Source organism: Oenanthe melanoleuca, chromosome Z (genome assembly GCF_029582105.1).
Source record: "Oenanthe melanoleuca isolate GR-GAL-2019-014 chromosome Z, OMel1.0, whole genome shotgun sequence".
Lineage (NCBI taxonomy): Eukaryota > Metazoa > Chordata > Aves > Passeriformes > Muscicapidae > Oenanthe > Oenanthe melanoleuca.
Genome location: NC_079362.1, coordinates 76,270,372 through 76,293,643, shown reverse-complemented (window position 1 = coordinate 76,293,643; position 23,272 = coordinate 76,270,372). Strand labels below are relative to the sequence as shown.

Genomic DNA, 23,272 nt, shown 5'->3' with positions numbered 1-23,272 from the left:
GCTGTTGTGATGGGGAGAGCAGGATGCAAGCCAGCCCAGTGGAAGGTGGGAGTCTGGAGGGGAGCAGTGCTGGTTCTCTCCTGGAACCTCAGTCCAAGCTTTGCTGTTACCTTTGAGTGGGGATTTGGCTGTGTGAGCGTGGCAGAGCTTCAGCAGTGCCACATTTGAACCAAAACAATCTCTGACATTGGGGAGGCACTTTTCCTTCCTCCCTCCTTCTGAAGGGCTCTCTCTGCACCTGCTTTGCTGCTTGGCCATGTTTCTTTCCACGTTTCCATGAGCAAATCCCTGAGCTTGTGTGGGCTCTCTCATCCTGAGTAGAAGTTCTTGTCTCCAGCAGCACAGCCTGGCCAAGGGGTTTAGCTGTAAATCAGCATTTCAAGCCTTCAGCAGCGGGTTCTACTTCTGCCTGTAGAGCACAGGGGTTTGCAGATTTGGACCAGGTCTAAAACCTGCCTTTTGTTTTCCTGCTAAGCTGTCTGTCTGTCCAGAGAGGGATTGTATCCAAGACACACAGCCTTTGATCCCGGGTCAGAGCCCTGCTCCAGCATGCCCCAGGCAGGGTCTGCAGGCTCCCCTCCAGCCCGAAGCAGGCTGGGGTGCTGAGAGCCACTGCAGATGGGCTGGGCAGGGAAAAGGGGCAGAACCCGAGCCTGGCGCTTCTGGAGCTGTCCCGGGGAGTGCAGGGCCCTCCCTTCTCCTGTCACTTTTAAGGATGATCCACAACGTGTGAACATCACCCGCAATTGAGGCCTAATTGCGTTTTTCCAAGGCAGCTTAACCGGGCACTTAAGGGATAATGCTGGAGCAGTCGGGGAGGGGCTGGGGCTGCTCACAGCCAACTCCCCCAGCGCTTTTCCCGCAGCTCTGGCCCATTACAGCTCCTCTTTGCTGCCGCATCTCCTGTGCCGGCAGCCAGGGGAGGGAGGGCTGTGCAACACGACCCGAAGTGCTCTTTGCCTTTCAATCTGTGCTTTAGTGTCTGGTGCTTCCTGCCATTATCCCTCTGTGAGCTGGGGCCGGGGTCTCTCCGGAGCTCTGCTGTGTGCAGGGCTGCAGGCAGCTCCGGCTGCCGCAGGCACAGCTGGCCCTGCCCTGCTCTCCGCGGGGGCACTGCTGCTCCCAGCTGGTGATCCCGCCGGTCCAAGGCTGTGTTTGTCCTGTTTTCCTTCAGCACCTCCATCCCACACGTGCTGGAAATCAGTGGCACTGCAAAAGCTCCTGCTGTTTTCCTCCAGGAGAAAGCCGTTCATTCCCTCAGCCTTTCTCTGCAGGCTGCATCCCAGGCTGCTTCCCGAGGGAATTCCCGCAGGGTTTGGAGTGCTGCGGGTGTTGGGATCACAGGAGCTGCCAGCACTTCATCTGCAGCCAGGAGGAGCCGTGCTGTGATCCCTGCGGGTCCCCAGGGCAGATCACTGCTGTCAGCTTCATCCCGTGGATGCTCTGCCGTTCCCGGCACTGCCCCGGGGGGAGCAGCAGCAGGAGGAGGAGGAGGAGGATGAGGATGAAGTCTCTGCTCCTCCGGGCTGGGCTGCTCTGAGCTTCGGGCTCCCTCCAGGGAGCAGGACCCATCTCCAGCCCGGCAGCCACGAGGTGTCCCTGCACCCCTGGGATGTTGCTTTGCTTTTTTATCTTTGCTGACACAGTTTGGGGGTTTTACAGCACTTTAACCTGGAGCAGTTGTGGCTCTTGGCAGCGTTGGGAAACAGTGACTGAGGGGAATTCACAGGAATGGCACTGGGAAAAGCTGGTGCTGCCACAGCATCCCAGCCTGGCTGCAGGGCTGCCACACACCCAGCCCATCCTTCAGCTCTCCACAGCCTAATGAAACGGCCCCATTTCCTCCTTCCAGCTGTGCCCACTGCTGAGCGCCTGCAGAACGCACTCCAGGGGAACGATCCTGCCCGTGAGATGGAAATGACCTGCCCTGCCTGCATTAGTCTCGGTGTCACCACTGCTGCCTCTTGGCTCCTCAGGCGTTTCTGGCCCTGCTGGCACTGGCACCTCCCTGCAGGAAGGGGGCTGGGGAACCCTCCTGTTCCACCCCAGGCAGAGGGAGAAGCCAAGGGGCTGCAAGAGCCAGTTCTGGGCTCTGTGGAAGTGCTGAGGAGGCAGCTCTGCCTTTATCTGCAGCCGTGGCCACTCAGCAGAGTGAAATGAAGCAGTGTAAATTTAATTAATGGCAGAACCCGGCTCGGTGTCGAGCGAGGGGCACAAAGAGAATGAGTGTGAAAACAAGTTTTTCAGTGAGTTTATTAACCCCGAGGTCAGACACTGGTGCCAAGGCTGGTCCCAAAGCCCACAGCCCTGTAACTGCTCTGGGGTCCCCCAGGCCCCCCAGGCTCACCCTGCTCCAGGGGCTGGAAAGGGCTGGCCTTGTCTGCTTGGGAAAGACACAAATACAGCAAAGTGCTTTTCTCCTGTGCTTTGTGTTTTGCTTTTTTCGAGAGACAAAACAACCCAGACTTGCCCCAGCTAGGGTAAGTGACTGACTGAATGAGTGAAGGCAAACCTGCTGCATCCTCCTTGCTGTGGAATTTCAGCTCCAGGCACTTCCTGCCTCCTCCTGTAGAGCTGCTTCAGGGAGAGAAAGTGCAATAACAACATAATTGTACAGTAATTACATTGCATCACACAGTCCCAGCACTTCCACAAACACAGGGTGTTTCCCCTGTAACATCCCAGCCCCACGAGCTGTGCTCCTGGGAGCAGCTGCCAACCTTCCCCCACGTGCTGCTGCTCACACTTGGCCAGCCCTCAGTCCCAGGCAGCGATTTTGGGTCCTGCACCAGTCTGGCTGGGCTCAGCTCTCCTCACCCCTCCCTCTCCCAAGCCCCTGCTTGGCTCCACTCCACCCCTTGGTGTGGGATGGGGTTGTGGTGGAAAAAACCCTGGGGGAAAAACTTTTGATTGCACAAGGAAGCAAAAGCATTGTTTTCCTCCTTTATTGAACTTTGGCAAATAATATGTGTGTGGGGGCTTTACATCAATAGCTATAAATAAAACTTTGAAAGCAATGTAATACTTGTCATTGAGATAAAGGACATCTATTGGCACAAATCAGTGAGTAAAAACCCTTTAATGATAAAATAACATTCACTCTTTAGCTACTTTATTTGTCTGAAAAACTCAGCTTACACTCAGTTCAACATACCACCTTCCACGAAGTTAAAAAATGACATAAAATGACATAATAAAATAGACCTTAAATTTCATAATACAAGTACCTTGGCCAGTTGCAGGCAGCTGGAGCAGCCCTTGCCATGGCCTCAGGTGCCCCGTGTCCCTCCGGGCCGGGGCTGCAGGTGACCTGGGGCGGTGGCACTGCCAGCAGGGCTGTCACACATCCCGGCTCTGCTCACCGCCAGAACGTGGAGAGCTCTCTGCGAGGTGAGCTACTGTTACAATCATCAGCTGTCACAGAAACCCCGCCCGGGGCTCTCGGAGCTGTCACTGTCTTTGGCAGAGGAATCAGGAAAGAGAACTGACTGCAGTACACAGCTTTCATTATTATCACATTATTAGCGAGTAAGGCCGAATGAAAACAGCTCCTTGCACTGAGAGAACATCTCTAATGTACCCTTAAGGACAGGTACCAGCACTGCTGCTGGGGGCCAGGGCCTGCCGAGGCTGTGACTGTCCCTCCCTGCCTGGAGGCTGTGACTGTGACTGACTGTGACTGTGACTGTCCCTGACGGGAGGCTGTGACTGTGACTGTCCCTCCCTGCCTGGAGGCTGTGACTGTGACTGTGACTGTCCCTGACAGGAGGCTGTGACTGTCCCTGTCCCTCCCTGCCCGGGAGGCTGTGACTGTGACTGTGACTGTGACTGTCCCTGCTGGGAGGCTCTGACTGTGACTGTGACTGACTGTGACTGTGACTGTCCCTTCCCGGGAGGCTGTGACTGTGACTGTGACTGTGACTGTCCCTGCCGGGAGGCTCTGACTGTGACTGTGACTGACTGTGACTGTGACTGTCCCTTCCCGGGAGGCTGTGACTGTTCCTGTCCCTCCCTGCCGGGAGGCTGTGACTGTGACTGTCCCTTCCCGGGAGGCTGTGGCTGTGACTGTCCCTGCCCAGGAGGCTCTGACTGTGATTGTCCCTGCCGGGAGGCTGTGACTGTGACTGTGACTGTGACTGTGACTGTGACTGTGACTGTCCCTTCCCGGGAGGCTGTGACTGTGACTGTGGCTGTGACTGTCCCTTCCCGGAAGGCTGTGACTGTCCCTGTCCCTCCCTGCCAGGAGGCTGTGACTGTTCCTGTCCCTCCCTGCCGGGAGGCTGTGACTGTAACTGTGACTGTGACTGTGACTGTCCCTGCTGGGAGGCTGTGACTGTGACTGTCCCTTCCCAGGAGGCTGTGACTATGACTGTGACTGTGGCTGTGACTGTCCCTTCCCGAGAGGCTGTGACTGTGACTGTGACTGTGACTGTGACTGTCCCTGCTGGGAGGCTGTGGCTGTGACTGTCCCTTCCCGGGAGGCTGTGACTGTGACTGTGACTGTGACTGTCCCTTCCGGGAGGCTGTGGCTGTGACTGTCCCTTCCCGGGAGGCTGTGACTGTGACTGTGACTGTGGCTGTGACTGTCCCTTCCCGGGAGGCTGTGACTGTCCCTTCCCGGGAGGCTGTGGCTGTGACTGTGACTGTGGCTGTGGCTGTGACTGTCCCTTCCCGGGAGGCTGTGACTGTGACTGTGACTGTGGCTGTGACTGTCCCTTCCCGGGAGGCTGTGACTGTCCCTGTCCCTCCCTGCCCAGGCCTCCTGCCCCAGGCAGAGTCGCAGGCACAGAGCAGCTGGTTTGGCTTCATGTGCAGCACAGCCCGGCAGCAGGGGGACACTGGGGCTCCAGAGAAAACACAGCCCAGTCTTAAATGGGGGCTCAGGTGTCACTCTGGGACAAATCAAAGGGGGAGAAAGCACCTGAACAAACCTGGCCCCAGCTGGGATGGACACACAGACCAGTGCCAGGGCTGGGATGGACACACAGACAGGCAGGGCTGGGATGGACACACAGACCAGTGCCAGGGCTGGGATGGACACACAGACAGGCAGGGCTGGATGGGATGGACACACAGACCACTGCCAGGGCTGGGATGGACACGCAGACAGGCAGGGATGGATGGGATGGACACACAGACCAATAAGGATGGATGGACATGCAGACAAGGCTGGGATGGACACACAGACAGACAAGGCTGGGATGGACACTCACCCAGTACCAGGGCTGGACAGCCATCAGTTCCAGTACCAGGGATGGACAGCCATCAGTGGCAGGGCTGGGATGGACACTCACCCAGTGCCAGGGCTGGACAGCCATCAGTGCCAGTGGCAGGGCTGGACAGCCATCAGTGGCAGGGCTGGGATGGACAGCCATCAGTGCCAGTACCAGGGCTGGACAGCCATCAGTGCCAGTACCAGGGCTGGACAGCCATCAGTTCCAGTGGCAGGGCTGGACAGCCATCAGTGGCAGGGCTGGGATGGACAGCCATCAGTGCCAGTACCAGGGCTGGACAGCCATCAGTGCCAGTACCAGGGCTGGACAGCCATCAGTGCCAGTGGCAGGGCTGGACAGCCATCAGTGGCAGGGCTGGAGAGCACTGCCCTGGGCTCGTGTGTCCTGCCCGTGCTGGCTGGGCCAGGCAGGAGTGCAGGGAGGTGAGGGGGTCCCTGAGCACCCACCCCAGCCAGTCCTGCCGTGCCCAGGGGCTGCCATAAAGCCAAAGCAGCTGCTGAGCTGGGAAAACCCGCAGCAGCTCCGTGCATTCCACGGGACCGAAGGAATCCAATGGTGCAGAGAAGCTTGGCCAATTTCTGCTGAATGGCAATTTCAGTGGGGTGGAATTCGGGTCTGTGTGACACAGGCACAGAGCAGAGCTGAGCTGAGCTCCCAGGGGCGATTTCACAGCCTCAATGCAAACACAACTGGCCACACTGCCAACAGCTAACAGGCTCCATGCATAAATAAACACCACCAAGCCAAAGAGCTGTCCCAAACCCAAAGGAAGAAGTTGCCTTTAAGAACCACGATGCATCACACTGCTAAGGGTTTGCCTCATGCATAAACATGGCAGCGCTGACTGGCAGTTGCTAATTATAATACTACACCGTCACACAGGACAATCAGCTCGTCAGACCAAGTAGCACAAATGTAGAAAATAATTTTTTTTTCTCTTTTTTTTCTTTTTTTTTTTTCCTTTTTTTTTTTTTTTCCAACAGAGCAAATGAACACAGATTGTTTCTTCAGCAAAATATGAAACTGTAAACTTTGGGCTCATTCTGCAACTTTTCCCCGATCCATAATAACAAAAAAAACCCGATGGGAAGAAAGACTGACGGACATTTTTAAGCGCACCTTCTCTGTCTAGTACAAAAGCACAACCTAAAACATAGAAAGCTTCTTCTGTTTTTGTTTTTTTTTTTAACTTTTAAATCACAGTTACGAAAAGAAACAGTGAATAATTCCTTACATACGCTATAGAACATTACGCTAACCAGCTATTCTCTATGAGGTATATCTGAGAAAAGGGATTGCACGGTCTGCCTTGCCAACATGCCCAGTTCGTTAAAGCTTTGGAACCACGGAGAAAGAGCTCGGGGAGAGGGGGAGGAGCAGGAGGAGGAGGAGGAGAGCCTTTGGTATTTTCAGGAGTCTGTTCTTTGCAGGGCTGCATTGCAAAGCACCACAGTACAAAAGCCCACCAGGTACGATTCGGCGGCCCAGTCCAAGCTGAGGTATTCACAGGAAGAATAAAAAAAAGCACGGAGAGGTCTAGACTGGCAAAATCGTTGCTTTGGTTCAAGCAAGGCACTCGTCCCGTGGTCGCGTCACTCTTTGCAAGTGAAGCAGGAGCCGGGGGGACCCTGCCAGCTCTGGGGACTGTCTGTGTCCGAGGGACAGGGACCGGGGGCTCCCCCGCCCAGAAGGCATCCTGAGAATCATTATAGCTTTGTATTGAAGGAACACGGAGACACGGAGGAAACACCGGCCCACGCTGCCGCTCCCCGCAGGCCCCGAGCCCCAGCGCCATACCCAGCCCAAGGCAGCCGCAGGGAAGCGGTGTGTGCCTCTGGAGCCCGGCGGCAGCGCCGGGGAGGTTCCCGGGAAAGGAGAGGTCGGGGGGCTGGGGGCAGCAGCAGAGCCCAGGGCAGGCTCGCTGCTCAGAGCATCGCTTCAGGCCGGCCAACAGCAGCAACAGGCTCCAAACCCCAGCGCCGCAGGGCACCGCTGACTCCCCGACCGAACAAACAGCTCAGGAACATCAGCGATGCTAATGGAGCTTAATGCAGCTCACTTCATTGCTGACTTGAGAAAAGTAATTAATTGATTTTTATCTGAAAACTGTACTTGTAAACAACGGCCAAAGGTGAGGAAGGGAGCGGCTCCTGGCTCCGTGCGAGGGAGGCCCGGGCAGCAGAACCCACACCAGCCCCGGGCTCCGCTCCAGCACAATAGAACAATTAGCAGCGCTAATTGCTGCTGCAAGCACAGCCCGAACCCCAAAGCAGCACCTGCAGAGCTTGCCCAGGGATCTGCGCCGCACACTCACCCCCAGCTCACACGGGGAGGAGCTGCGGTGGAACCGCAGCCCCAGGAGGGTCGGGCTGGCAGCAGGGACAAGGCAAGGACATCGCCAGAGCGGCGGGAGGGACAAGGGACACAGGGAAGGACATCACCAGAACTGGCAGCTCCCAGGGCTGGCAGGACAAGGGACACAGGGAAGGACATCACCAGGAGTGGCAGGAGGGACAAGGGACACAGAAAGACATCACCAGGAGTGGAAGGAGGGACAAGGGACACAGAAAGGACACCACCAGGCTGGCAGGAGAGACAAGGGACACAGGGAAGGACATCACCAGAACTGGCAGCTCCCAGGGCTGGCAGGACAAGGGACACAGGGAAGGACATCACCAGGAGTGGCAGGAGGGACAAGGGACACAGGGAAGGACATCACCAGGCTGGCAGGAGGGACAAGGGACACAGAAAGACATCACCAGGAGTGGAAGGAGGGACAAGGGACACAGAAAGGACATCACCAGGCTGGCAGGAGGGACAAGGGACACAGAAAGGACATCACCAGACTGGCAGAAGGGACAAGGGACACAGAAAGGACACCACCAGGCTGGCAGGACAAGAAGCACAGAAAGGACACCACCAGGCTGGCAGGAGAGACAAGGGACACAGGGAAGGACATCACCAGGAGTGGCAGGAGGGACAAGGGACACAGAAACGACATCACCATGCTGGCAGGAGGGACAAGGGACACAGGGAAGGACATGACCAGGGCTGGCAGGAGGGACAAGGGAAGGACATCACCAGAACTGGCAGCCCCCAGGGCTGGCAGGACAAGGGACACAGGAAGGACACCACCAGGAGTGGCAGGAGGGACAAGGGATACAGAAAGGACATCACCAGGCTGGCAGCTCCCAGGGCTGGCAGGAGGGACAAGGGACACAGAAAGGACACCAGCAGGCTGGCAGGAGGGACAAGGGACACAGAAAGGACACCACCAGCTGGCAGGAGGGACACAGGAAGGACACCAGCAGGCTGGCAGGAGGGACAAGGGGCACAGGAAGGACACCACCAGCTGGCAGCCCCCAGGGCAGTGCTCTTGGGGATCTGGGCTCTGCTGGACGTTGCTGGGCACAGGACAGGACGGGGCAGGTACCAGAGCACAAGCAGAATGCAGACCGCACACAGAAAGAAATCTTTGGTATCTTTGGTATCATCAACACGATTAAAATTACAAATGGAAAAGTCAGTGAGGTAGCCTCTTTGGTTCTCACTAGAAATAGAAAGGTTTTTTCTGGGGTTTTTTTTCCTTTTTCCTTTTTTTTTTCCTTTTTCTTTTTTTTCCACACACAGAAGTTCATTCTTGGAAGCAGCTAGTTTAAGGGTTTCTCTCTTTTTGCTTGGCATGGATTATTTTCCCCCCAGCTTAAGTTTTAAGAAGCCACAAAGTTCAGGCAAAGTATCCCAGTGTCTTTTTTTTTTTCCTATTTTCTGAACGCACAGTTTTAGGTTAAATATTCATTGCTTGTCCTCAAAGTTCGCTCTGCTGTTCTTAGAGGAAATCAGCTGTAGTGCTTTATAGATAATTCTAAATAAAAAATAAAAACTCTACAAGGGCATCCCTGGGAGATGAAGAATAAGTTAAATAAATAAGTTATATTATGAAGGTTTCATGTGCCATAATAAAGGTATGTCACACTTTCTAATCAGGAGGGAAGAGATTAACTTAAATAATAACTTAAACTTTGATATTTAAACAATTAAATTAATGAAAGGAAGGAATTAAATCTAGACTTCTGTTTTATGGAAAGAGTGGTTGTTCCCCTGTCTGGCAGAAGCTGGCTGCTCTACAAAGCAATACCAATTCTGCAGGGTATTTACTAGCAGGCTACCACAGCCCTACGGATAAATAAGCAAAATTAGCCCCAAATGAATTCACAAATGGCTGAATTAAATAGATACAAATAGCTAACATCAGAGCCTGACCCCCCCCATCTACATTCAGGCAAAACTCTCACTGAGTTCAAAAGCTAAACTGAAACACAATGGGATTCAGACTGAACAGAGATCTCAGGACCTGCCCTAAGACTAAATTAAATAAATTACATTATCGATAGATAATATATCGGGGTAAAACCCACAGGTGTCTGGAAAAAAAATAAAACCATTTCAAGCTTCGCCTTCTTAAAAAATGCAAACAATAAAAATTCCCCATAATAAATATAAAGGAGGCCAAGTAGAAAGTTTCCCATATCATAAAAATCCTGGAGGGGTGAGAAGGCAGGGCAGCGTTGGCTGTGTCTGCAGCGTTCCTGTGCCCTCCTGGGGGGCAGGCAGGGCAGAGCCTTCCCTGCTGGGCTGGTCCTGGGCAGCTCTTTGGATTCACTGTAGCTGGGAGATCCTCAATAAAGCTTTGAACCGAAGGCAGCGAGCACATTCTTTGTTGCTGCCGCGCCCAGGCTGGGGCTCCAGCTCCTGCTGCAGGAGGTGCTGGGATGTCTCTGCACACACGAGGCTTTGGCAGCACAACAAACACGCCACGTTCCGTGGCACAGCTCCAGGGATTCGGCTGGAGCTGGAACGCGAGGCTGGCTGGGCAGTGGGCAGAGCACAGCACAGACTGTGCCCACAGACAGACAGCTCCAGCACAGCCTCGGGCTCCTGCCTCAGGCAGCTGCTGCACCAAAGCCGAGGAGTGGACGTGTCACACGGGGCCAGGAGAGATGCAGGGATAAAAATTGCAGCAGGATTTTATTTTCAGCTGGAAATGGATTGTGGCTGCTGCCCAGAGAAGCCTGGTGTGTGTTGCTGCTCTGTAAGGCTGCATAGCAAACACTTCCATGGTTTGGAGAGAACTTCACTGGGGAGAAATGTGTGATTCAGGACCTGACCTAAACTCCCTCTGGTTGGTTGGGACTGTGGGATGAGCCGTGAGCAGGAGCACACAGCCCAGCCCTGCTCCCAGGCTGCCCCAGGAGCTGTGGGCAGCTGCCCTCTGCCTCTGGGCAAGGTGGGAGGCAGAGCTGTGGCAGCCTGGGTGTCCCCAGGTGAGAGGAGCCTCGCTGGGGTGTCCCCCAGAGGATGCCTGGGGTGATGGACACCCAGGTGGGAACGGAAGTGAAACTTCAGTGTGAGCACATCAGCTGAGCTGGGCCCTGCTCCACAGCCTGCTGGCTCCAAACCCCACACTCAAATACCTGGCCTTTGGCTGAGGAGCCCTCAGAACACATCAGCCCAGACTGGGACCATTTCTTGGCAACTTCATTCCATGTCTGGCTAAAAGGATTCTCCAAATCTCTTTGGAATCTGCCTGGAAATTTCTGCCAAAGGATCCTTTGATTCCCAGAGCAGGCACACGCTGTAATTCAGCTGTGAGGATCCTGGGTTTGCTTTCAGAAACTTCTCCTGTCCTGAGCAATGAGGCTTCTTGATTTTTTTTCTGTTTTAAGTGCAGTCATTGGAAAGTGGCTGCAGCAGTTCTGTGAAGCAGTTAAAATGAAGCCCTTGTTTAAAGGCAGAGAGGAGCAAGGTGTGCTCCAGCTCTGAGGATAAATTTGGACATGCCACGATCTGGATCATCATGACCTGGATCAAACAGCATTGCACAGCCAATATGTCAGAAGCAGCTCCTGAACTGCCTCACAAACTGCTGAATATTTAGGTTTGGCTCAGGTGGAGGTTTGGAGCTGGGCTGTGGTGCTGCTCAGCACTCCCAGTGACAGAGATGGAAACACACACATTGCAAGTTTTATCCCTGGGGAAGAGAAAGGAGGGAGGAGCACAGGAGGGGAGCTGTTAACAGCTCCAGACACACAGGACACCAACACACAAGTCACAGCCAATCCACAGGTGTTTCCTGCAGGGAGGAGATGCACCAGTAGAATCCCAGCATCCTGCACCTGGAGTCCATGCAGTTCTTGGAGAGATGCTGTGCGGGGCAGAAACAGGGGAAATAAATAAACCCACCCTTCTGGCTGCACAAAGACTCACGAGTGGTTACCTGTCCAGAGAGCAGTGGGGTTACATGTGCATTAGTCGTGCAAGAGGAGAAACAAACTGAAACACAAGTGGTGAGATTCCTCATCTTTGGTATTGTAGCTGTTGAGGTTTTGGTTGCTCTGTTCCTTGTTCTTGTGAAAAAACTGCATAGGCACAAATTAAAGACAATCTTCAACTTTAAGATGACTGGAGTTGTCAAATGAAGCAGCAATTGGACTGGCTTTGCTTTGTTCTCATTCTTGTCAACCCTTTCTTTGAGATCTGCTTCCGAAAACATGCGAGATGTCTGTAGAACACAGTGTGGGACTCGTTTGCTTCCTGACATGCTTCCTTGGTTTTGTTTATTTATTTTTTTTTTAATTTTTACTTTATCTTTCAATGGAACAGTTTGTTGCAGAAGAAGTAGGTGCAGAAAACGTTTCTTTGGTTTCGATTAAGCAGTACATAAAAAAAGTCTCAAGTGTCCGTGGCAGAGCACGGCCAGGAGGAGCTGGCCAGGCTCCCCAATGCCAGCCACACCCGCACCAGCCATGACTGAGAGAAATGGCAAGGTAGGAACATCTTTGGCTTGCAGAAATGCTGTCTCTTTGGTGTGCTGTGTCCCTGCCAGCCCGGGGAGCGGGCAGGGAAAGGGGGCTTAGGGAGAGATGGATAGAGCGAAACGCGCGCGTCTGAAACCCTCGGCGGCTTCTGAGGGGCTTCTGGTTCTGTTCCTGCTGGAAAGCAGCACAAGATACTGAGAGAGCAAACAGAAGCACACTGAACACTAACAGGGCTGCAGTAACAGCCGCTGCTGAGGAGCAACCAGATGGCCAGAAACTGAAAAGGATGTAATAAATTCATCTAGATCTTCCGAACGGTGTGTTTGCTCCATGGGCTGCAGCGGTTCCATCCAGCTCCTGAGTGTGCATCAGGTGCAAACACAGAGCTTGTGAGGAGCTGCCAGCTGTGCTTGAGGCTGTTCCTGGTGTTCTGGGATGCCACAGCAGCCCACGGGCCGTGGCCGTAGCTACCAGCTTTGTGCTTGATACTTGGAGCTCAAGAGAACTGAACTTTCCAGATCCACGAACAAACTGATTCAGTAAACTAAGAAACCAACCAAAAAAATCAAGATTAAATCTGATTTTTTTTTTTCCCTAAAACACTTAACAAAACCAGGCCTGAGTTTAAAAACGAGGTTTGGGTTTAGTATCCGCCTTTGTGCTCCGTTGTCGCGTGGCCGCGGGGTGGTGCGGCCGCAGGAAGCCGGGGCTCAGCAGAGACCTGCCCCAAGGGCTCCCTCCGTTCCAGCCGCGCTTCGCCTGTCCTGAGCATAGTATTGTGTGGAGAGAGGTGGGTGTGGAGCTGAGAGCCCTGGGGACGCCGGGCACAGCTGGGCGGGGTGGCCGCGGGGGATTGTGCTTTGGGTCACGGGCGGGCCGTGCTGGAGCCGCTCTCTCTGTGCCGTGCCGCGCCCCTCACGCCTTGCTGCAGGTGCTGGGGGCCGAGGAGGAGCCCCCGGAGCTCAGGTCCTCCTGCCACTTCTCCAGGCTGCGCCGGCGCGCGTTCATGAAGAAGTTGCTGACGGTGGTGAGCTCCAGGCCCAGCTGCTGCGAGATGGTGATCTGCATCTCTTTGGAGGGACGCTTGTTCTCCTTGAAGATGGCGAAAAGCGTTCGGCGCTGGAGGTCCGTGAAAACCAGCCGGGATTTCTTCTGGGAGTTGTTCCGCTCTTTGTTGGGCTCCTGCTCTTTGCGTTTGCAGGCTGGGAGGGGGTGGCAGAGACAGAGAGAAAGCGTCAGGGTGGTGCCCACAGACCCCAGCTGCCACCCCGATGGCAGGCGCTGTCACACGGTGGGGCAAGTGTCACCAGCTGAGCCAGCACCACCCTGGCACAGGGGCTCCCAGAGGAATCCAGCATTGCTTTTACATCCCCTGTACTCTCAGCAGCCAGGAGTAACACCTGTATGTAAGTTCTGTCCCTTTACACAGCCCAAAGCAGACCCCAGCCAAAGCTCTGGTAGCAGCAACCTTGTGTGACCACCGAGGGGACAAACCACCAGGGACCTGCTTGGCTGCCAGCACAGGGGTCAGGCACTGGCTCACCTGGCCCTGCCCTGCTCCTGCCCTGCTGCCCACCACCCCAGGGCACTGCTCCTGTCCCCCTTCCTGGGGTGTGTCCCCAGGGTGAAGCCAGGCAGAAGCACCCAGGGCAGGCAGGGCAGCAGTGCTGGACCATTGCTGAGCGATCCTAATGGGCCCTAAAACCCATCTGTATTAATAGCTGCTCTGTATTTATTAGCAGAGAGAGAACAGCAAGTGCTGAAACCAATACTGCTGCTGGAGCACACCCACACTTAAAAATAGCCTGCCCAGGCTGTCTGCACCGGGCACAGAGAGAAAATCCATATGTTGACATGGTTAGGTAATGTGCTGGGACAAAATGAGCCCAGAGAATTGATAAGCGGGCGGGTTTTAAGCAGCCCTGTTAAATAATTCTGTAGGTCTGGAATGCGAAATGAAGCTGGCCCAAAAGCAAAAGTCAGAGTGTGGAATGTCTGTAATTAACCCAGTCAGGGCTGTGCCTGTGTGGAGCCTGGCTCAGGCACTGTGGCACCGTGCAGGGGCAGGAGCTCAGAGCAGTTCTGCAGGAGACTGGAGGGTTTTGTTGCATGCCTGACCCTGACCCCTCCCAGCTGCCAGATTCCAGTGGCTGCAGCAGAGCTGCTCCTGGGAGGGAGGTGAAGGTCAGACCTCCAAACCCCCCAGAGCACAAGAGAAGGAGAGTCGGGCTGAAACCCAGGCAGGGCTGTGGGTGAGTATTCCCAGCTGAGCTGAAAAAGCAGATTTGAGGTGGGTTTACTGGCCACGTGTCCAGAATCCACGTGGGGATGTCCCCAGTGCTGGGGACATGAGGAGCACCAGCATCTGTGCTGCAGCTTCTAATCGGTTCCGGGACACTGGGAGCAGCCGAGTGTTTCCTCCCATCACTAATTTATGTCCTGAGATACTCTGCCTTTTACAGTTATTGGTATCTGATAATAAATAATGCAGAGGGATGTGCTTTTTGATGCATTCAGTAAATACTTTCCTTGAACTGTGGAGTTTGCTCTTGAAAAGGCCCCACAAAGGCAAACGCTGCACCTGACGTGCATCTCTCAGCAGAGAAAAATGGGGTGAGCACTCTAATAAAATCAAGTGATTTTCTGGGAAGAAAGAGAAAGGTTTTAACAGCAGAGGGAAGGGAAGAGACCATCTGGATTCTAAGCACAATTTGATTTATTAGCTGCGCTTAAACCTGAACACATCCTATGGAAGAAAATGGACAACCAGCAAGGACTGAAAGCCATGACTGTAGAAAAATATAAAAATAAACAAAAGATTTTTCTTCTGCATTGGATTAAAGAACCAGTATAGGAACTGCTCAGAACTGGGGTCAGTGCTGGCTGCCCTTGAAGGGCATTAGGAGGGTGCAGGGAGCCGAGGCTGTGCTGTGACACCCTGAGTGTCACCACGCTGCATTTCCCTACTAATGGCTCATCTGTCTGATCCTCTGCAACAACGACTCTGATTTTCCATTTTCTTCCACAGCCCAGCCAGCCCAGGCATTCCCAACAGCCACAAATCCTGGAAGCATCACCCACACAGCTCCTGTGCCTCTCTGGCTCTGGATGATTTCACTCACACCAAAAGTGACTCTGCGGCCATGAAGCAAAGAGCAGGTGCTAAAAAGGAGCAAAGCAGAGACCAATATTCCCTCAATCCATTGTTCCTAAGGACAAGCTGTGAGTATTGACCCTGCCTCTGTGGTTTGTGTGGGTGCAAAGTCACCCAAACCCAGTTATCTGCCTGATGGAACTCAAACTGCTCCTCTATTGGATTTTGGAGAGGAATCATGTGAGGGAAATGTAATTACTCTGGTAATACTGAACACAATGAAATGACCATCAAAACGTTTTCTAAAGATTTAAAATGCTTTTCTTTTGCTGTGATTCACTTAAAGCAACCCCTTGTATATCCCTGTTACTACAATCTCTTAAAAACTAGGCCTCAGAAATCAATTTGATTACCTCTCTGAATTAAGTATGCACGAATGAGAGCGATTGAGATCAATACAAATTAGGTTAAGTACTCCGCTGTGTACAAAATCATTATGGAACAAGGAGCAATCAGAATGAAGATGCAAATAATCACATTGTCAGGGTGGGCAGCCAGTACTGCTCATCCCAGCTGCTGCACACACACCAAACTCCCAAGTTTTGAAAGCCTAGGAATGCCCTTGATGGCATTCATCCAGAAAAGCAGATTGGATGTGTAGCACAAAGTTAATTCTGTCCTTCCAGAGATCTGCTTGCTCAGCCGTTGCAATGGGGAGGTGTTCCCTGTTTGCAGACCCAGGGATTCCTGCAGTGCTCTGAAAAAGCAGCTCACAGCCTGGCTGTGAAACAGGAAGGTGTTTTCTTGGTGCCACACCTGATTTTTCCCTCTCAATCCTGCCACAGTCCCAGGGAATGCTGCCCCCCTCCAGGCCCTGCACCCTGCAGCTCTCTGAGAAGAAGAGGTGAATGGTTTTTTTGGCTCTTTCTGTTTCACCTGGCACACCACAGCTCTCCTGTAAACCTGCTGGATGGCTGGAATTGGGCTGTAAATTCTGCTTCCTCCCTGCAGTGCTGCAGCACTGACCTCAGCACAGGATGTCTGACAGGAGCTCTGGGTACCACTGGAACCCTCCAGCACAGCACAACTCTGGATCCTTCCAGCTGCATCAGAGAGTCCTTCACATCTAACACCTGGGAGATTTATGCTTCCTCTCGTGGAGATTCTCCCTTTTGAATCCCAGAATAGTTTCCAGTGACAAGGATTTCTATTCCCCATGCCGGAGCACAGGGATGAAGCCAGGCCTTCCATCTCCCAGTGATGGGAAGCACCCAAGCACCTGTGACCTTCTCCTGTGGAGGAAGGCAAGGACTCTGGGCATCTTCACCAAGAAAAGGCTGGGAATTTAAAACTGGGATGGGCAAGCAAGAGCTGAGTAAGAGCATGAAATCTTACTGCAAGGGGAAGGACAGGTGCAGTGAATCCTTGCTGTGTGCTCCTGTTTTCAGGAATTCAGAGCCCTGGGAGAAGGAGGATGGGAGTATTTCCTTTACTGTCATCAACAGGCTGGAATTAGGAAGGAGAGCAAAGCTGTGCCAGGCTATCTGGGAAAGCCAGACCTGTGCTGCCCTCCAAGCTCTCCTTGCACTTCAGCTGAACACAAAGCCAGAGCTGCCTGGTTCTCCACACACTCAGCTCCCTCTTCCTCCTTGCCAGGGGCTGAGGAAAGCTCAGCTTCAGCAGGGCTCCAGAGAGGTGGAGGGAGGGAGGCAGGGGAGAGGGGCCATGGATCCCCCCATGCCCACGGGAAGGAGAGGGCAGGAGGAGCCCAGGGGAGAAGGAACACAGAGAAGAAGGTGTGTGGGAAGCTCTCTGAGGAAGACTTCCCCTGCTCTTCCTTCACCTCCTGCAGCCCAGTGCTGCTTGCCAAAGCTTAATGCCTGGGCACAGCCCCCTGCTCCCATCCCATTATGAGGGGATGAGAACTGCTGGAAAATCACCACTGCTCATAAATATGTTCCCTGCTTACTGAGAGATATTTTGGTCTTGGAGACAATTTGCGTTTTGGGAACCTGCCAGCCTCTATCGCTTGTCTAATAATTCCTCTGTGCAGCATTTACCAGTGGTTTGAGTCCCTTTTTTCACAATGGAGCAGTTGGATTTTATAGCTCAAAAGCCCCAAACAACCCCAAAAGACTCCAATTTCTTTTTTGATTGCATTTCTCTCTGCCATCAGCGAGTTGTCTGGCTGATGTTATCACCAGACCCATTTGAGATTAGGCTGTTTGGTATGATTTCTGTGTGCAAACCCCTCTATAAATCAGACAGCCTTTTATGCAAAAGTCTGCAAGACTGACAGAGCTGGATACAAAATCTTTTACCTTGGAAAAAGAGATGTATTATCTGTCCCGTTGGATATAGTGCTTTCCCTGCATATTCATGGCCCAGGTGTGAGGGGCTTTTTCCAGAGAAGGCAGGAGACAAGATGGGAGCCTTAAACACAAACAGATCGCTATCAGAAGGAAGGGAGTGCTGGTTTTTGCTGTGCCTAGTGGGGATAAGATGAGAAGCAAAGGATTTAGAAGACAAAAAGTGAGATTAAGAGCAGTCATTAAGGGGTTTTTTGTACCTGTAAGCCTGAAGAGATCGCTTAGGTAAAAAATCCCCCTCGGGAGAGTGCTGGAGAAGGGGCAGGCTGCCAGGACAGCGATGTTGCAGTGCCTTTCAGCCCTGCTTCCCCCCGAGATCCATCCTCTGCACACCCGCAGGGCCCCGTTTGCACTCTGCAGGCAGCTCCGGGGGAGATGAGAGCAGCCTGCTGCCTTTAGTGCTCCGAGGCTCGGCACAGCCCTGCTGGGGACTGCAGGGAGCTTGTCATCCCCACGAAGGGCTAATTGGAAGGGAAGGAAAAGCTCCTGCAGCTGCTGGATGGCAGCAACATCCAGGACAAGGTTCTGGGAATAAAACCAGGGAGGAGCAGCAAGGATGAGCACCTGGGGCCAGAGTGCAGAGAAAAACACCCCTGTGGAGTGTGGGAAGAACCAACACCAGCTCCTGGGAAATTATCCTTCTGGCAAAAACGTTCTCCCCTTTAGCCACAAATAAATTGTGGCAATCTTCAGCTGCAGAGGAATATTTGAGTTTGGGATATTTCAGTTCAAACAGTGATGGGCAAGAGATACAGGGGGGAAAAAAAGAGATGCTGAGGGAAAAATAGTGAAGAACAGCTTCAGAATGAGTAATGTGATGACCAATGAATTGTTTCTTTTAAAAAGAAGGGGGAAAATATAGAAATGCATTTAATCCAAAATGTACTGAGAATTCACTTTATCAAACAATCAAGAAACCGAAAAAACTCATTTGCTTTGCAAAAAGAGGATCCAGATTTCAGTGTGGCAGAAACGCCTCCAGAAATGATGTGGAACAAAGGGCCGGGGCGGGGTATGATTTCGGAAAGTTGGTAGATGAGAAACAGAATTTATCAGCCAGCGCCACAATTTACTGCATGGATTGTTCAAACACAACCACTAATCTATAGCTGAAGAGAGCACCAATATTTCAAGGCACTAAGCACCTTTCAAAGAACCTTTACATACCTGTATATTTAGTTCAACGCTGAGAAATAGCTTTATAAACAGGTAACGTGCCTGATACAGCTGTTATCACGCCTCAATTTTTACCTGGGGGTACGGACAGCAAAATACTGTCAAAATGCAGGGCAGAAATATCTGGCAGGGCGCGAAGAGGCAGAGGATGGGTGGACACGGAGCGCTGTCCCTGCGCTCAGCGCTGGGATGTGACACTGCCACCGCGGCGTTTTCCGTCCCGTCCTTCCCGTCTCCGCCGCTCTCCGTGGTGCTGACGGCTGAGCGCGGAGCGGGGACCGGCCCCGTGAACCGCTGGTGGGGCTTTGGTACAAAAGCACCGCAGACATTTCGGGATTGTCCCGTCCCGATCCCCCCTCCCCGCGGGGCCGCCAGCCCGTTCTGGGGACCAGCTTCCTTTTTGGGAACCCCATGGAACTCGCAGCTCACAGCGGGTCCTGCCCGCACCCTCCCGCGCAGAAACCCCCGGCACCGCCCCTGACACAGGAGTCTCAAAGACCCCCAAGAAGAGACAATAAGCACAGAAACAATAAGATTACATTAGATTAGGTTAGAATAGAATAGACAACACTATGTATCTTCTATAATAGGAAAAAATACTAAGCATCCCCACATTGTTACTGCTCTCACAGGGAGAGGAGGATTTCCCTTCAAGGACAGCAGATCTGCGCCCCACTTGGTGAAAATTTTCAGCAGTAAGGGGCAAATAGCTGGCAAAAAAAAAAAAAAAATCTGTTTTTAAAAGCCTGAAATACTTGTGGCTTTTCCCCATGCTCAGAGGGATTTAAGCAAGCGAGTAAAGGAGGAGAAGGAAGCACTGAGGCAATGGGGCCGCATATTCACACGTGGTAATAAAAGAAAATTAAAATAATCGATTTTCTGAAGGGAAAGGTAATTTGCAAAGGTCTTTCCCGCTCCATGGGGAGTCCGTGGCCACTCAGCACCTGAACTCTCTCCAAACTTTACTCCTGGATGCAGAGGCATTCAGGGGGACTGGTAAAGCAGAGATCCAGGATTATACTGCCACAACTCTGCATGCAGCTGTGATTCCTGATTTTCTGCTCTACGTGCAGGGCTCCACGGGGAACCCCCACCCGGGACCAGTGCTGGGAAGGAAAAGCACCAGCCACGTTACTGGAAATGAGCCGGCTCAGGTTCCAGATCAATGAAAACTGGGTCCACGCGTTGATGCTCCTGTTGCCAGCATTAATGCTCTTTTAATCTTCTAAACATTATCTGCATCGATTTCCCTCTCGACACGCGTTTGTTTGTGAAGGCGACATCACCGCGTGCCCGGTAAAAAACCCAAACCCCTCAAACCCTTCTGTTCCTCTGCCATAGCCAGAGCTCGGCACCTTCGTTTGGCTGCGAACAGAGCAGAGCCGGGTCCCCGCGGGTGCTGAGGAACGAGAGGAGTTTGCAGCCGTGTCAGAGCCGAGGAGGGGATCAGCATCCCTGTCCTGATGGGATTGCCCCGCAGCTCGGAGAGCCCGAGCCTCCCCGCGGGGATCCTGCAGCGCCCGGCCGGGGCGTTTAACCCGCAGCACCTCTGCTTAGAGGTCGGGCAGCGATTAAAGCCGTCAATCATCCATCTTCGCCCCGCTCCGCCGCATCCCGGCCTCGCCCGGCACCTGCCCCCCGTGCAGGAAATCTCTGTGCCCATCTCCCTACGGCAGAGACCCCCGTGTCCCCTCAGACCCCTGCAGAACGGCCCGCTGTGTACCTGCCCACTGGGAAACAACCTGCCCACTGGGAAACAACCTGCCCGCGCCGGGATCAGTTGAATTAAAATAAGGACCGACTCGGTGCACAAACACCCTCGGATTTTCTTCGCTGTCAGAGCAGAGCCCCCGCCCCACGCCGCGGTCTGTCCCACGCGTGTCTGCCCGTGCCACAGCCCCTCGTATCCTCCTACACCCACGACCACGGCCGCAAGGTTTCCGGGGAGCTCCACGGCGAGACCCTGCCCGCACTGGCGTGGGATCGGCCGGGGGGCGACCTCCGGGCACCCAGCGCGCCGCGGGCTCACCCCGCGCGGGCTCAGGGCACGGACAGCTCTGCTGGTCTGTCCCGCTCAGCTCCGGTGCGGGGTCCGTACCGGGTCCGTACCGGGTCGGTACCGGGGGTCGCTGCCGGCCCCCCCCGCGTCCCCCGCAGAACAATGGGGGCTGCGGCGCTCCGCGGCCGCGCCAGGGGGCGCGCGCGCGCCCTCCGCGGACAATGCGGCCGGGCCGGGGCGCGGGGTCCGGCCCCCGCCCGCTCCCCCGGCCCCGCCTGTCCCGGGACGCGGAGCCCGCGCCGGCCGCCCCGCTGCGCCGGGCAGCGCCGGCAGGGATGCGCGCGGAGAGCGCGGCGCGGCGCGGGGCGGAGCGCGCACCTTCAGCACCCGGCCCTGGAGAGCGGCCGCGGCCCCGCCGCCCGGCAGCGGGAGCGGAGCGCGTCCCTCCGCCGCCCCGAGCCCCGCCGGACAGAGAGGGGTGCGCGGTGCCGCCGCTGCGGGAGGCGGGGGCCGGCCGGCTCCGCACAGCCCCGCGGTTCACGGCCGGGCGGGCGCAGGTCGCACTGCGGGGCTCCGAGGGTCGCGCTCCGCTCTCCTGCACCTACCTGCCAGCCGCAGGGCAGACATCCTCTGGAACTCCGGCTCCTGTAGCCACTTCCACATCCTGCGGAACGTCTCCCGGCCGGACTTGAGTTTACTCCAGGGCTTGGGGTTCCGCAGCAAGTCCGACAGGGTCCCCTGGGAGCGGCACAGCACTCGTTGGGCGAAGATGGCCTGCGGGATGCTGTAGCGCTTCAGCTCCGCCGTGATCCTTTGTGCCACCTCCTTGGTGTTGATCTCCTCCAGCTGCCCCGCGCCGCTCCCCTGCGGGCCGGCGGCGGGGGGCGGCCGCTCCCGGCCGGCGGGCAGCGCGGGGCCGTGCGGCGGCGGCGGCCCGGGGGGCGCGGGGTGGTGCGCGCCGTTCAGGGGCGGCAGCATGGCCGGGGGCGTCCCCAGCCCCCGGGGCAGGTGCTGCTCCCCCCGCGCCAGCATCGCCGCGTGCGCCTCGAAGTTGGGGCTCAGCATCTTGTCGTGGCCCGGCGGCCCGTAGCCGTGCAGGCCCTGCTGGGCGCCAGGGAGCGGGCCCAGCCCGTTGCCCAGCGGCGAGAGGCTCTGCCCCACGGCCGGCACCTCCTTGTAGGGCCCGTAGAGGCTGTTGACGGCGGGCAGCCCGCGCTCGTCCCGCATGAGCGCGAAGCTGCCCCCGGCGCTGCCCGGCAGGCGCTGGTGGTGATGGTGGTGGTGGGCGTGCGGGTGGGCATGAGGGTGGTGGAACTTGTCGGAGACGGCGGAGATGGGCGGCAGGGGCTGGAGCGGCGTCAGCGTGGTGTAGGTGCCGCTCATGCCCATGCCGGGCGGCGAGGCCTCGCAGGGCACGCTCATGGCGTGGTGCAGCGGGATGGAGAGCTCGGGCCGGTACTCGGCGGCGCCGTCCAGCAGCGAGGCCATGCTGGGCACCATGGCGGGCCGGGCGGCGGGGGGCAGCTCCTGGTGCGGCGGCGGCGGCGGCGGCGGCGGCGGAGGCGGCACCCGGAGCGGCCCCGCGCTGCGCCCGCCGTGGTGAGGGCTGGGGCTGCCCATCAGCTCCGGCTCGTGCCCCGCCGCCCCGTGCAGGCTGCCCAGCGGCTCCATCGCCAGCTCGGGGTTCATGGCGCACGCACCCGCTTCCCCGCCCAGGCACCGCCGGCCGCCGCGCCCGCTCCTCATCCGCTCATCGGGGCGGCGGCCGCCGCGGCCCGGGGCCGCCCGCCCCGCGGGCAGCGGCGGCTCAGCCGGGCCCGCCGCGCCGGCCCCGCGCCATGTCCTCGCCTCGCCGCCGCCGCCGCCGTCTGAGGGCGGCGGGAGCTGTGCGGGGCCGCCCCGCCCCGGCCGCGCCCGCGGGGCCGGGCCTGTGCCGCGGCGGGGCAGCGCGGGAAAGGCGGAGCGCGCGGAGCATTGGCGGGCCGGGCGCCGGAGGCGGGGCCTCCGTGAGGGGCGCGAGGGGATGGCGGGGCCGGTAAAGATACCGCAGCCTTTGTAGCGTGCGGGATCGCCCGAAACCGACCAGGAACCGGCCCCGGCAGCGACCGAGGCTCCTCCCGCATCCTCGGTGCCGGCCGCACGGGTCCCCTCCCGGGTCCCCTCCCGGCAGGCGGCTCCGCAATGCCCGGTCCCGCAGCGGCTGTGTGCTGCCTCCCTGTCAGCTGCTGTAAACCAAGGTACAGCGCTGATCTGTGCTGTTAGTTACCAGTTATTAATTACCTTCATTCGGGCTCGTGAATAAGGTGTGATGGATGCACGTCCCGCGGGGATGATGGTGACACCAGGAGCCCGGTGTCCGCGCTGGCACACGGCTGTGGAGTCCCGCTCACCGGTGCACACACGGGCAGGACTTATGTTCTCCTCTCTTCCCAGGGAAGGGCGGGTTCCTCAGGCCGCCCCTCAGCTGCCCCTCAGCCGCTCCTCAGCCGCCCCTCGGCCTCTGCTCAGCCGTCCCTCAGTCACCCCTCAGTTGCTCCTCAGTCTCTCCTCTGACGCTCCTCAGCCGCCCATCAATCGCCCGT

The 23,272-nt window shown here is 56.0% G+C and overlaps 1 protein-coding gene across 2 annotated transcripts; it reads right to left on the bottom strand.

The window, feature by feature from the left end:
* Positions 1-11,189: 11,189 nt before the first annotated feature.
* ONECUT2 (one cut homeobox 2) lies at positions 11,190-22,436 on the bottom strand. Of its 2 annotated transcripts, XM_056513803.1 has the most exons (3): positions 22,275-22,379; positions 21,296-22,214; positions 11,190-13,254 (listed from the first exon to the last, which is right to left on the bottom strand). In XM_056513803.1, exons 1-3 carry the CDS (start codon positions 22,377-22,379, stop codon positions 12,968-12,970), a joined length of 1,311 nt encoding a protein of 436 aa, XP_056369778.1. In that variant the 3' UTR covers positions 11,190-12,967. The 2 variants fall into 2 exon arrangements, with proteins under 2 accessions (XP_056369778.1, XP_056369777.1); XM_056513802.1 differs by having other exon boundaries at positions 21,296-22,436.
* Between the last annotated feature and the right edge of the window lie 836 nt (positions 22,437-23,272).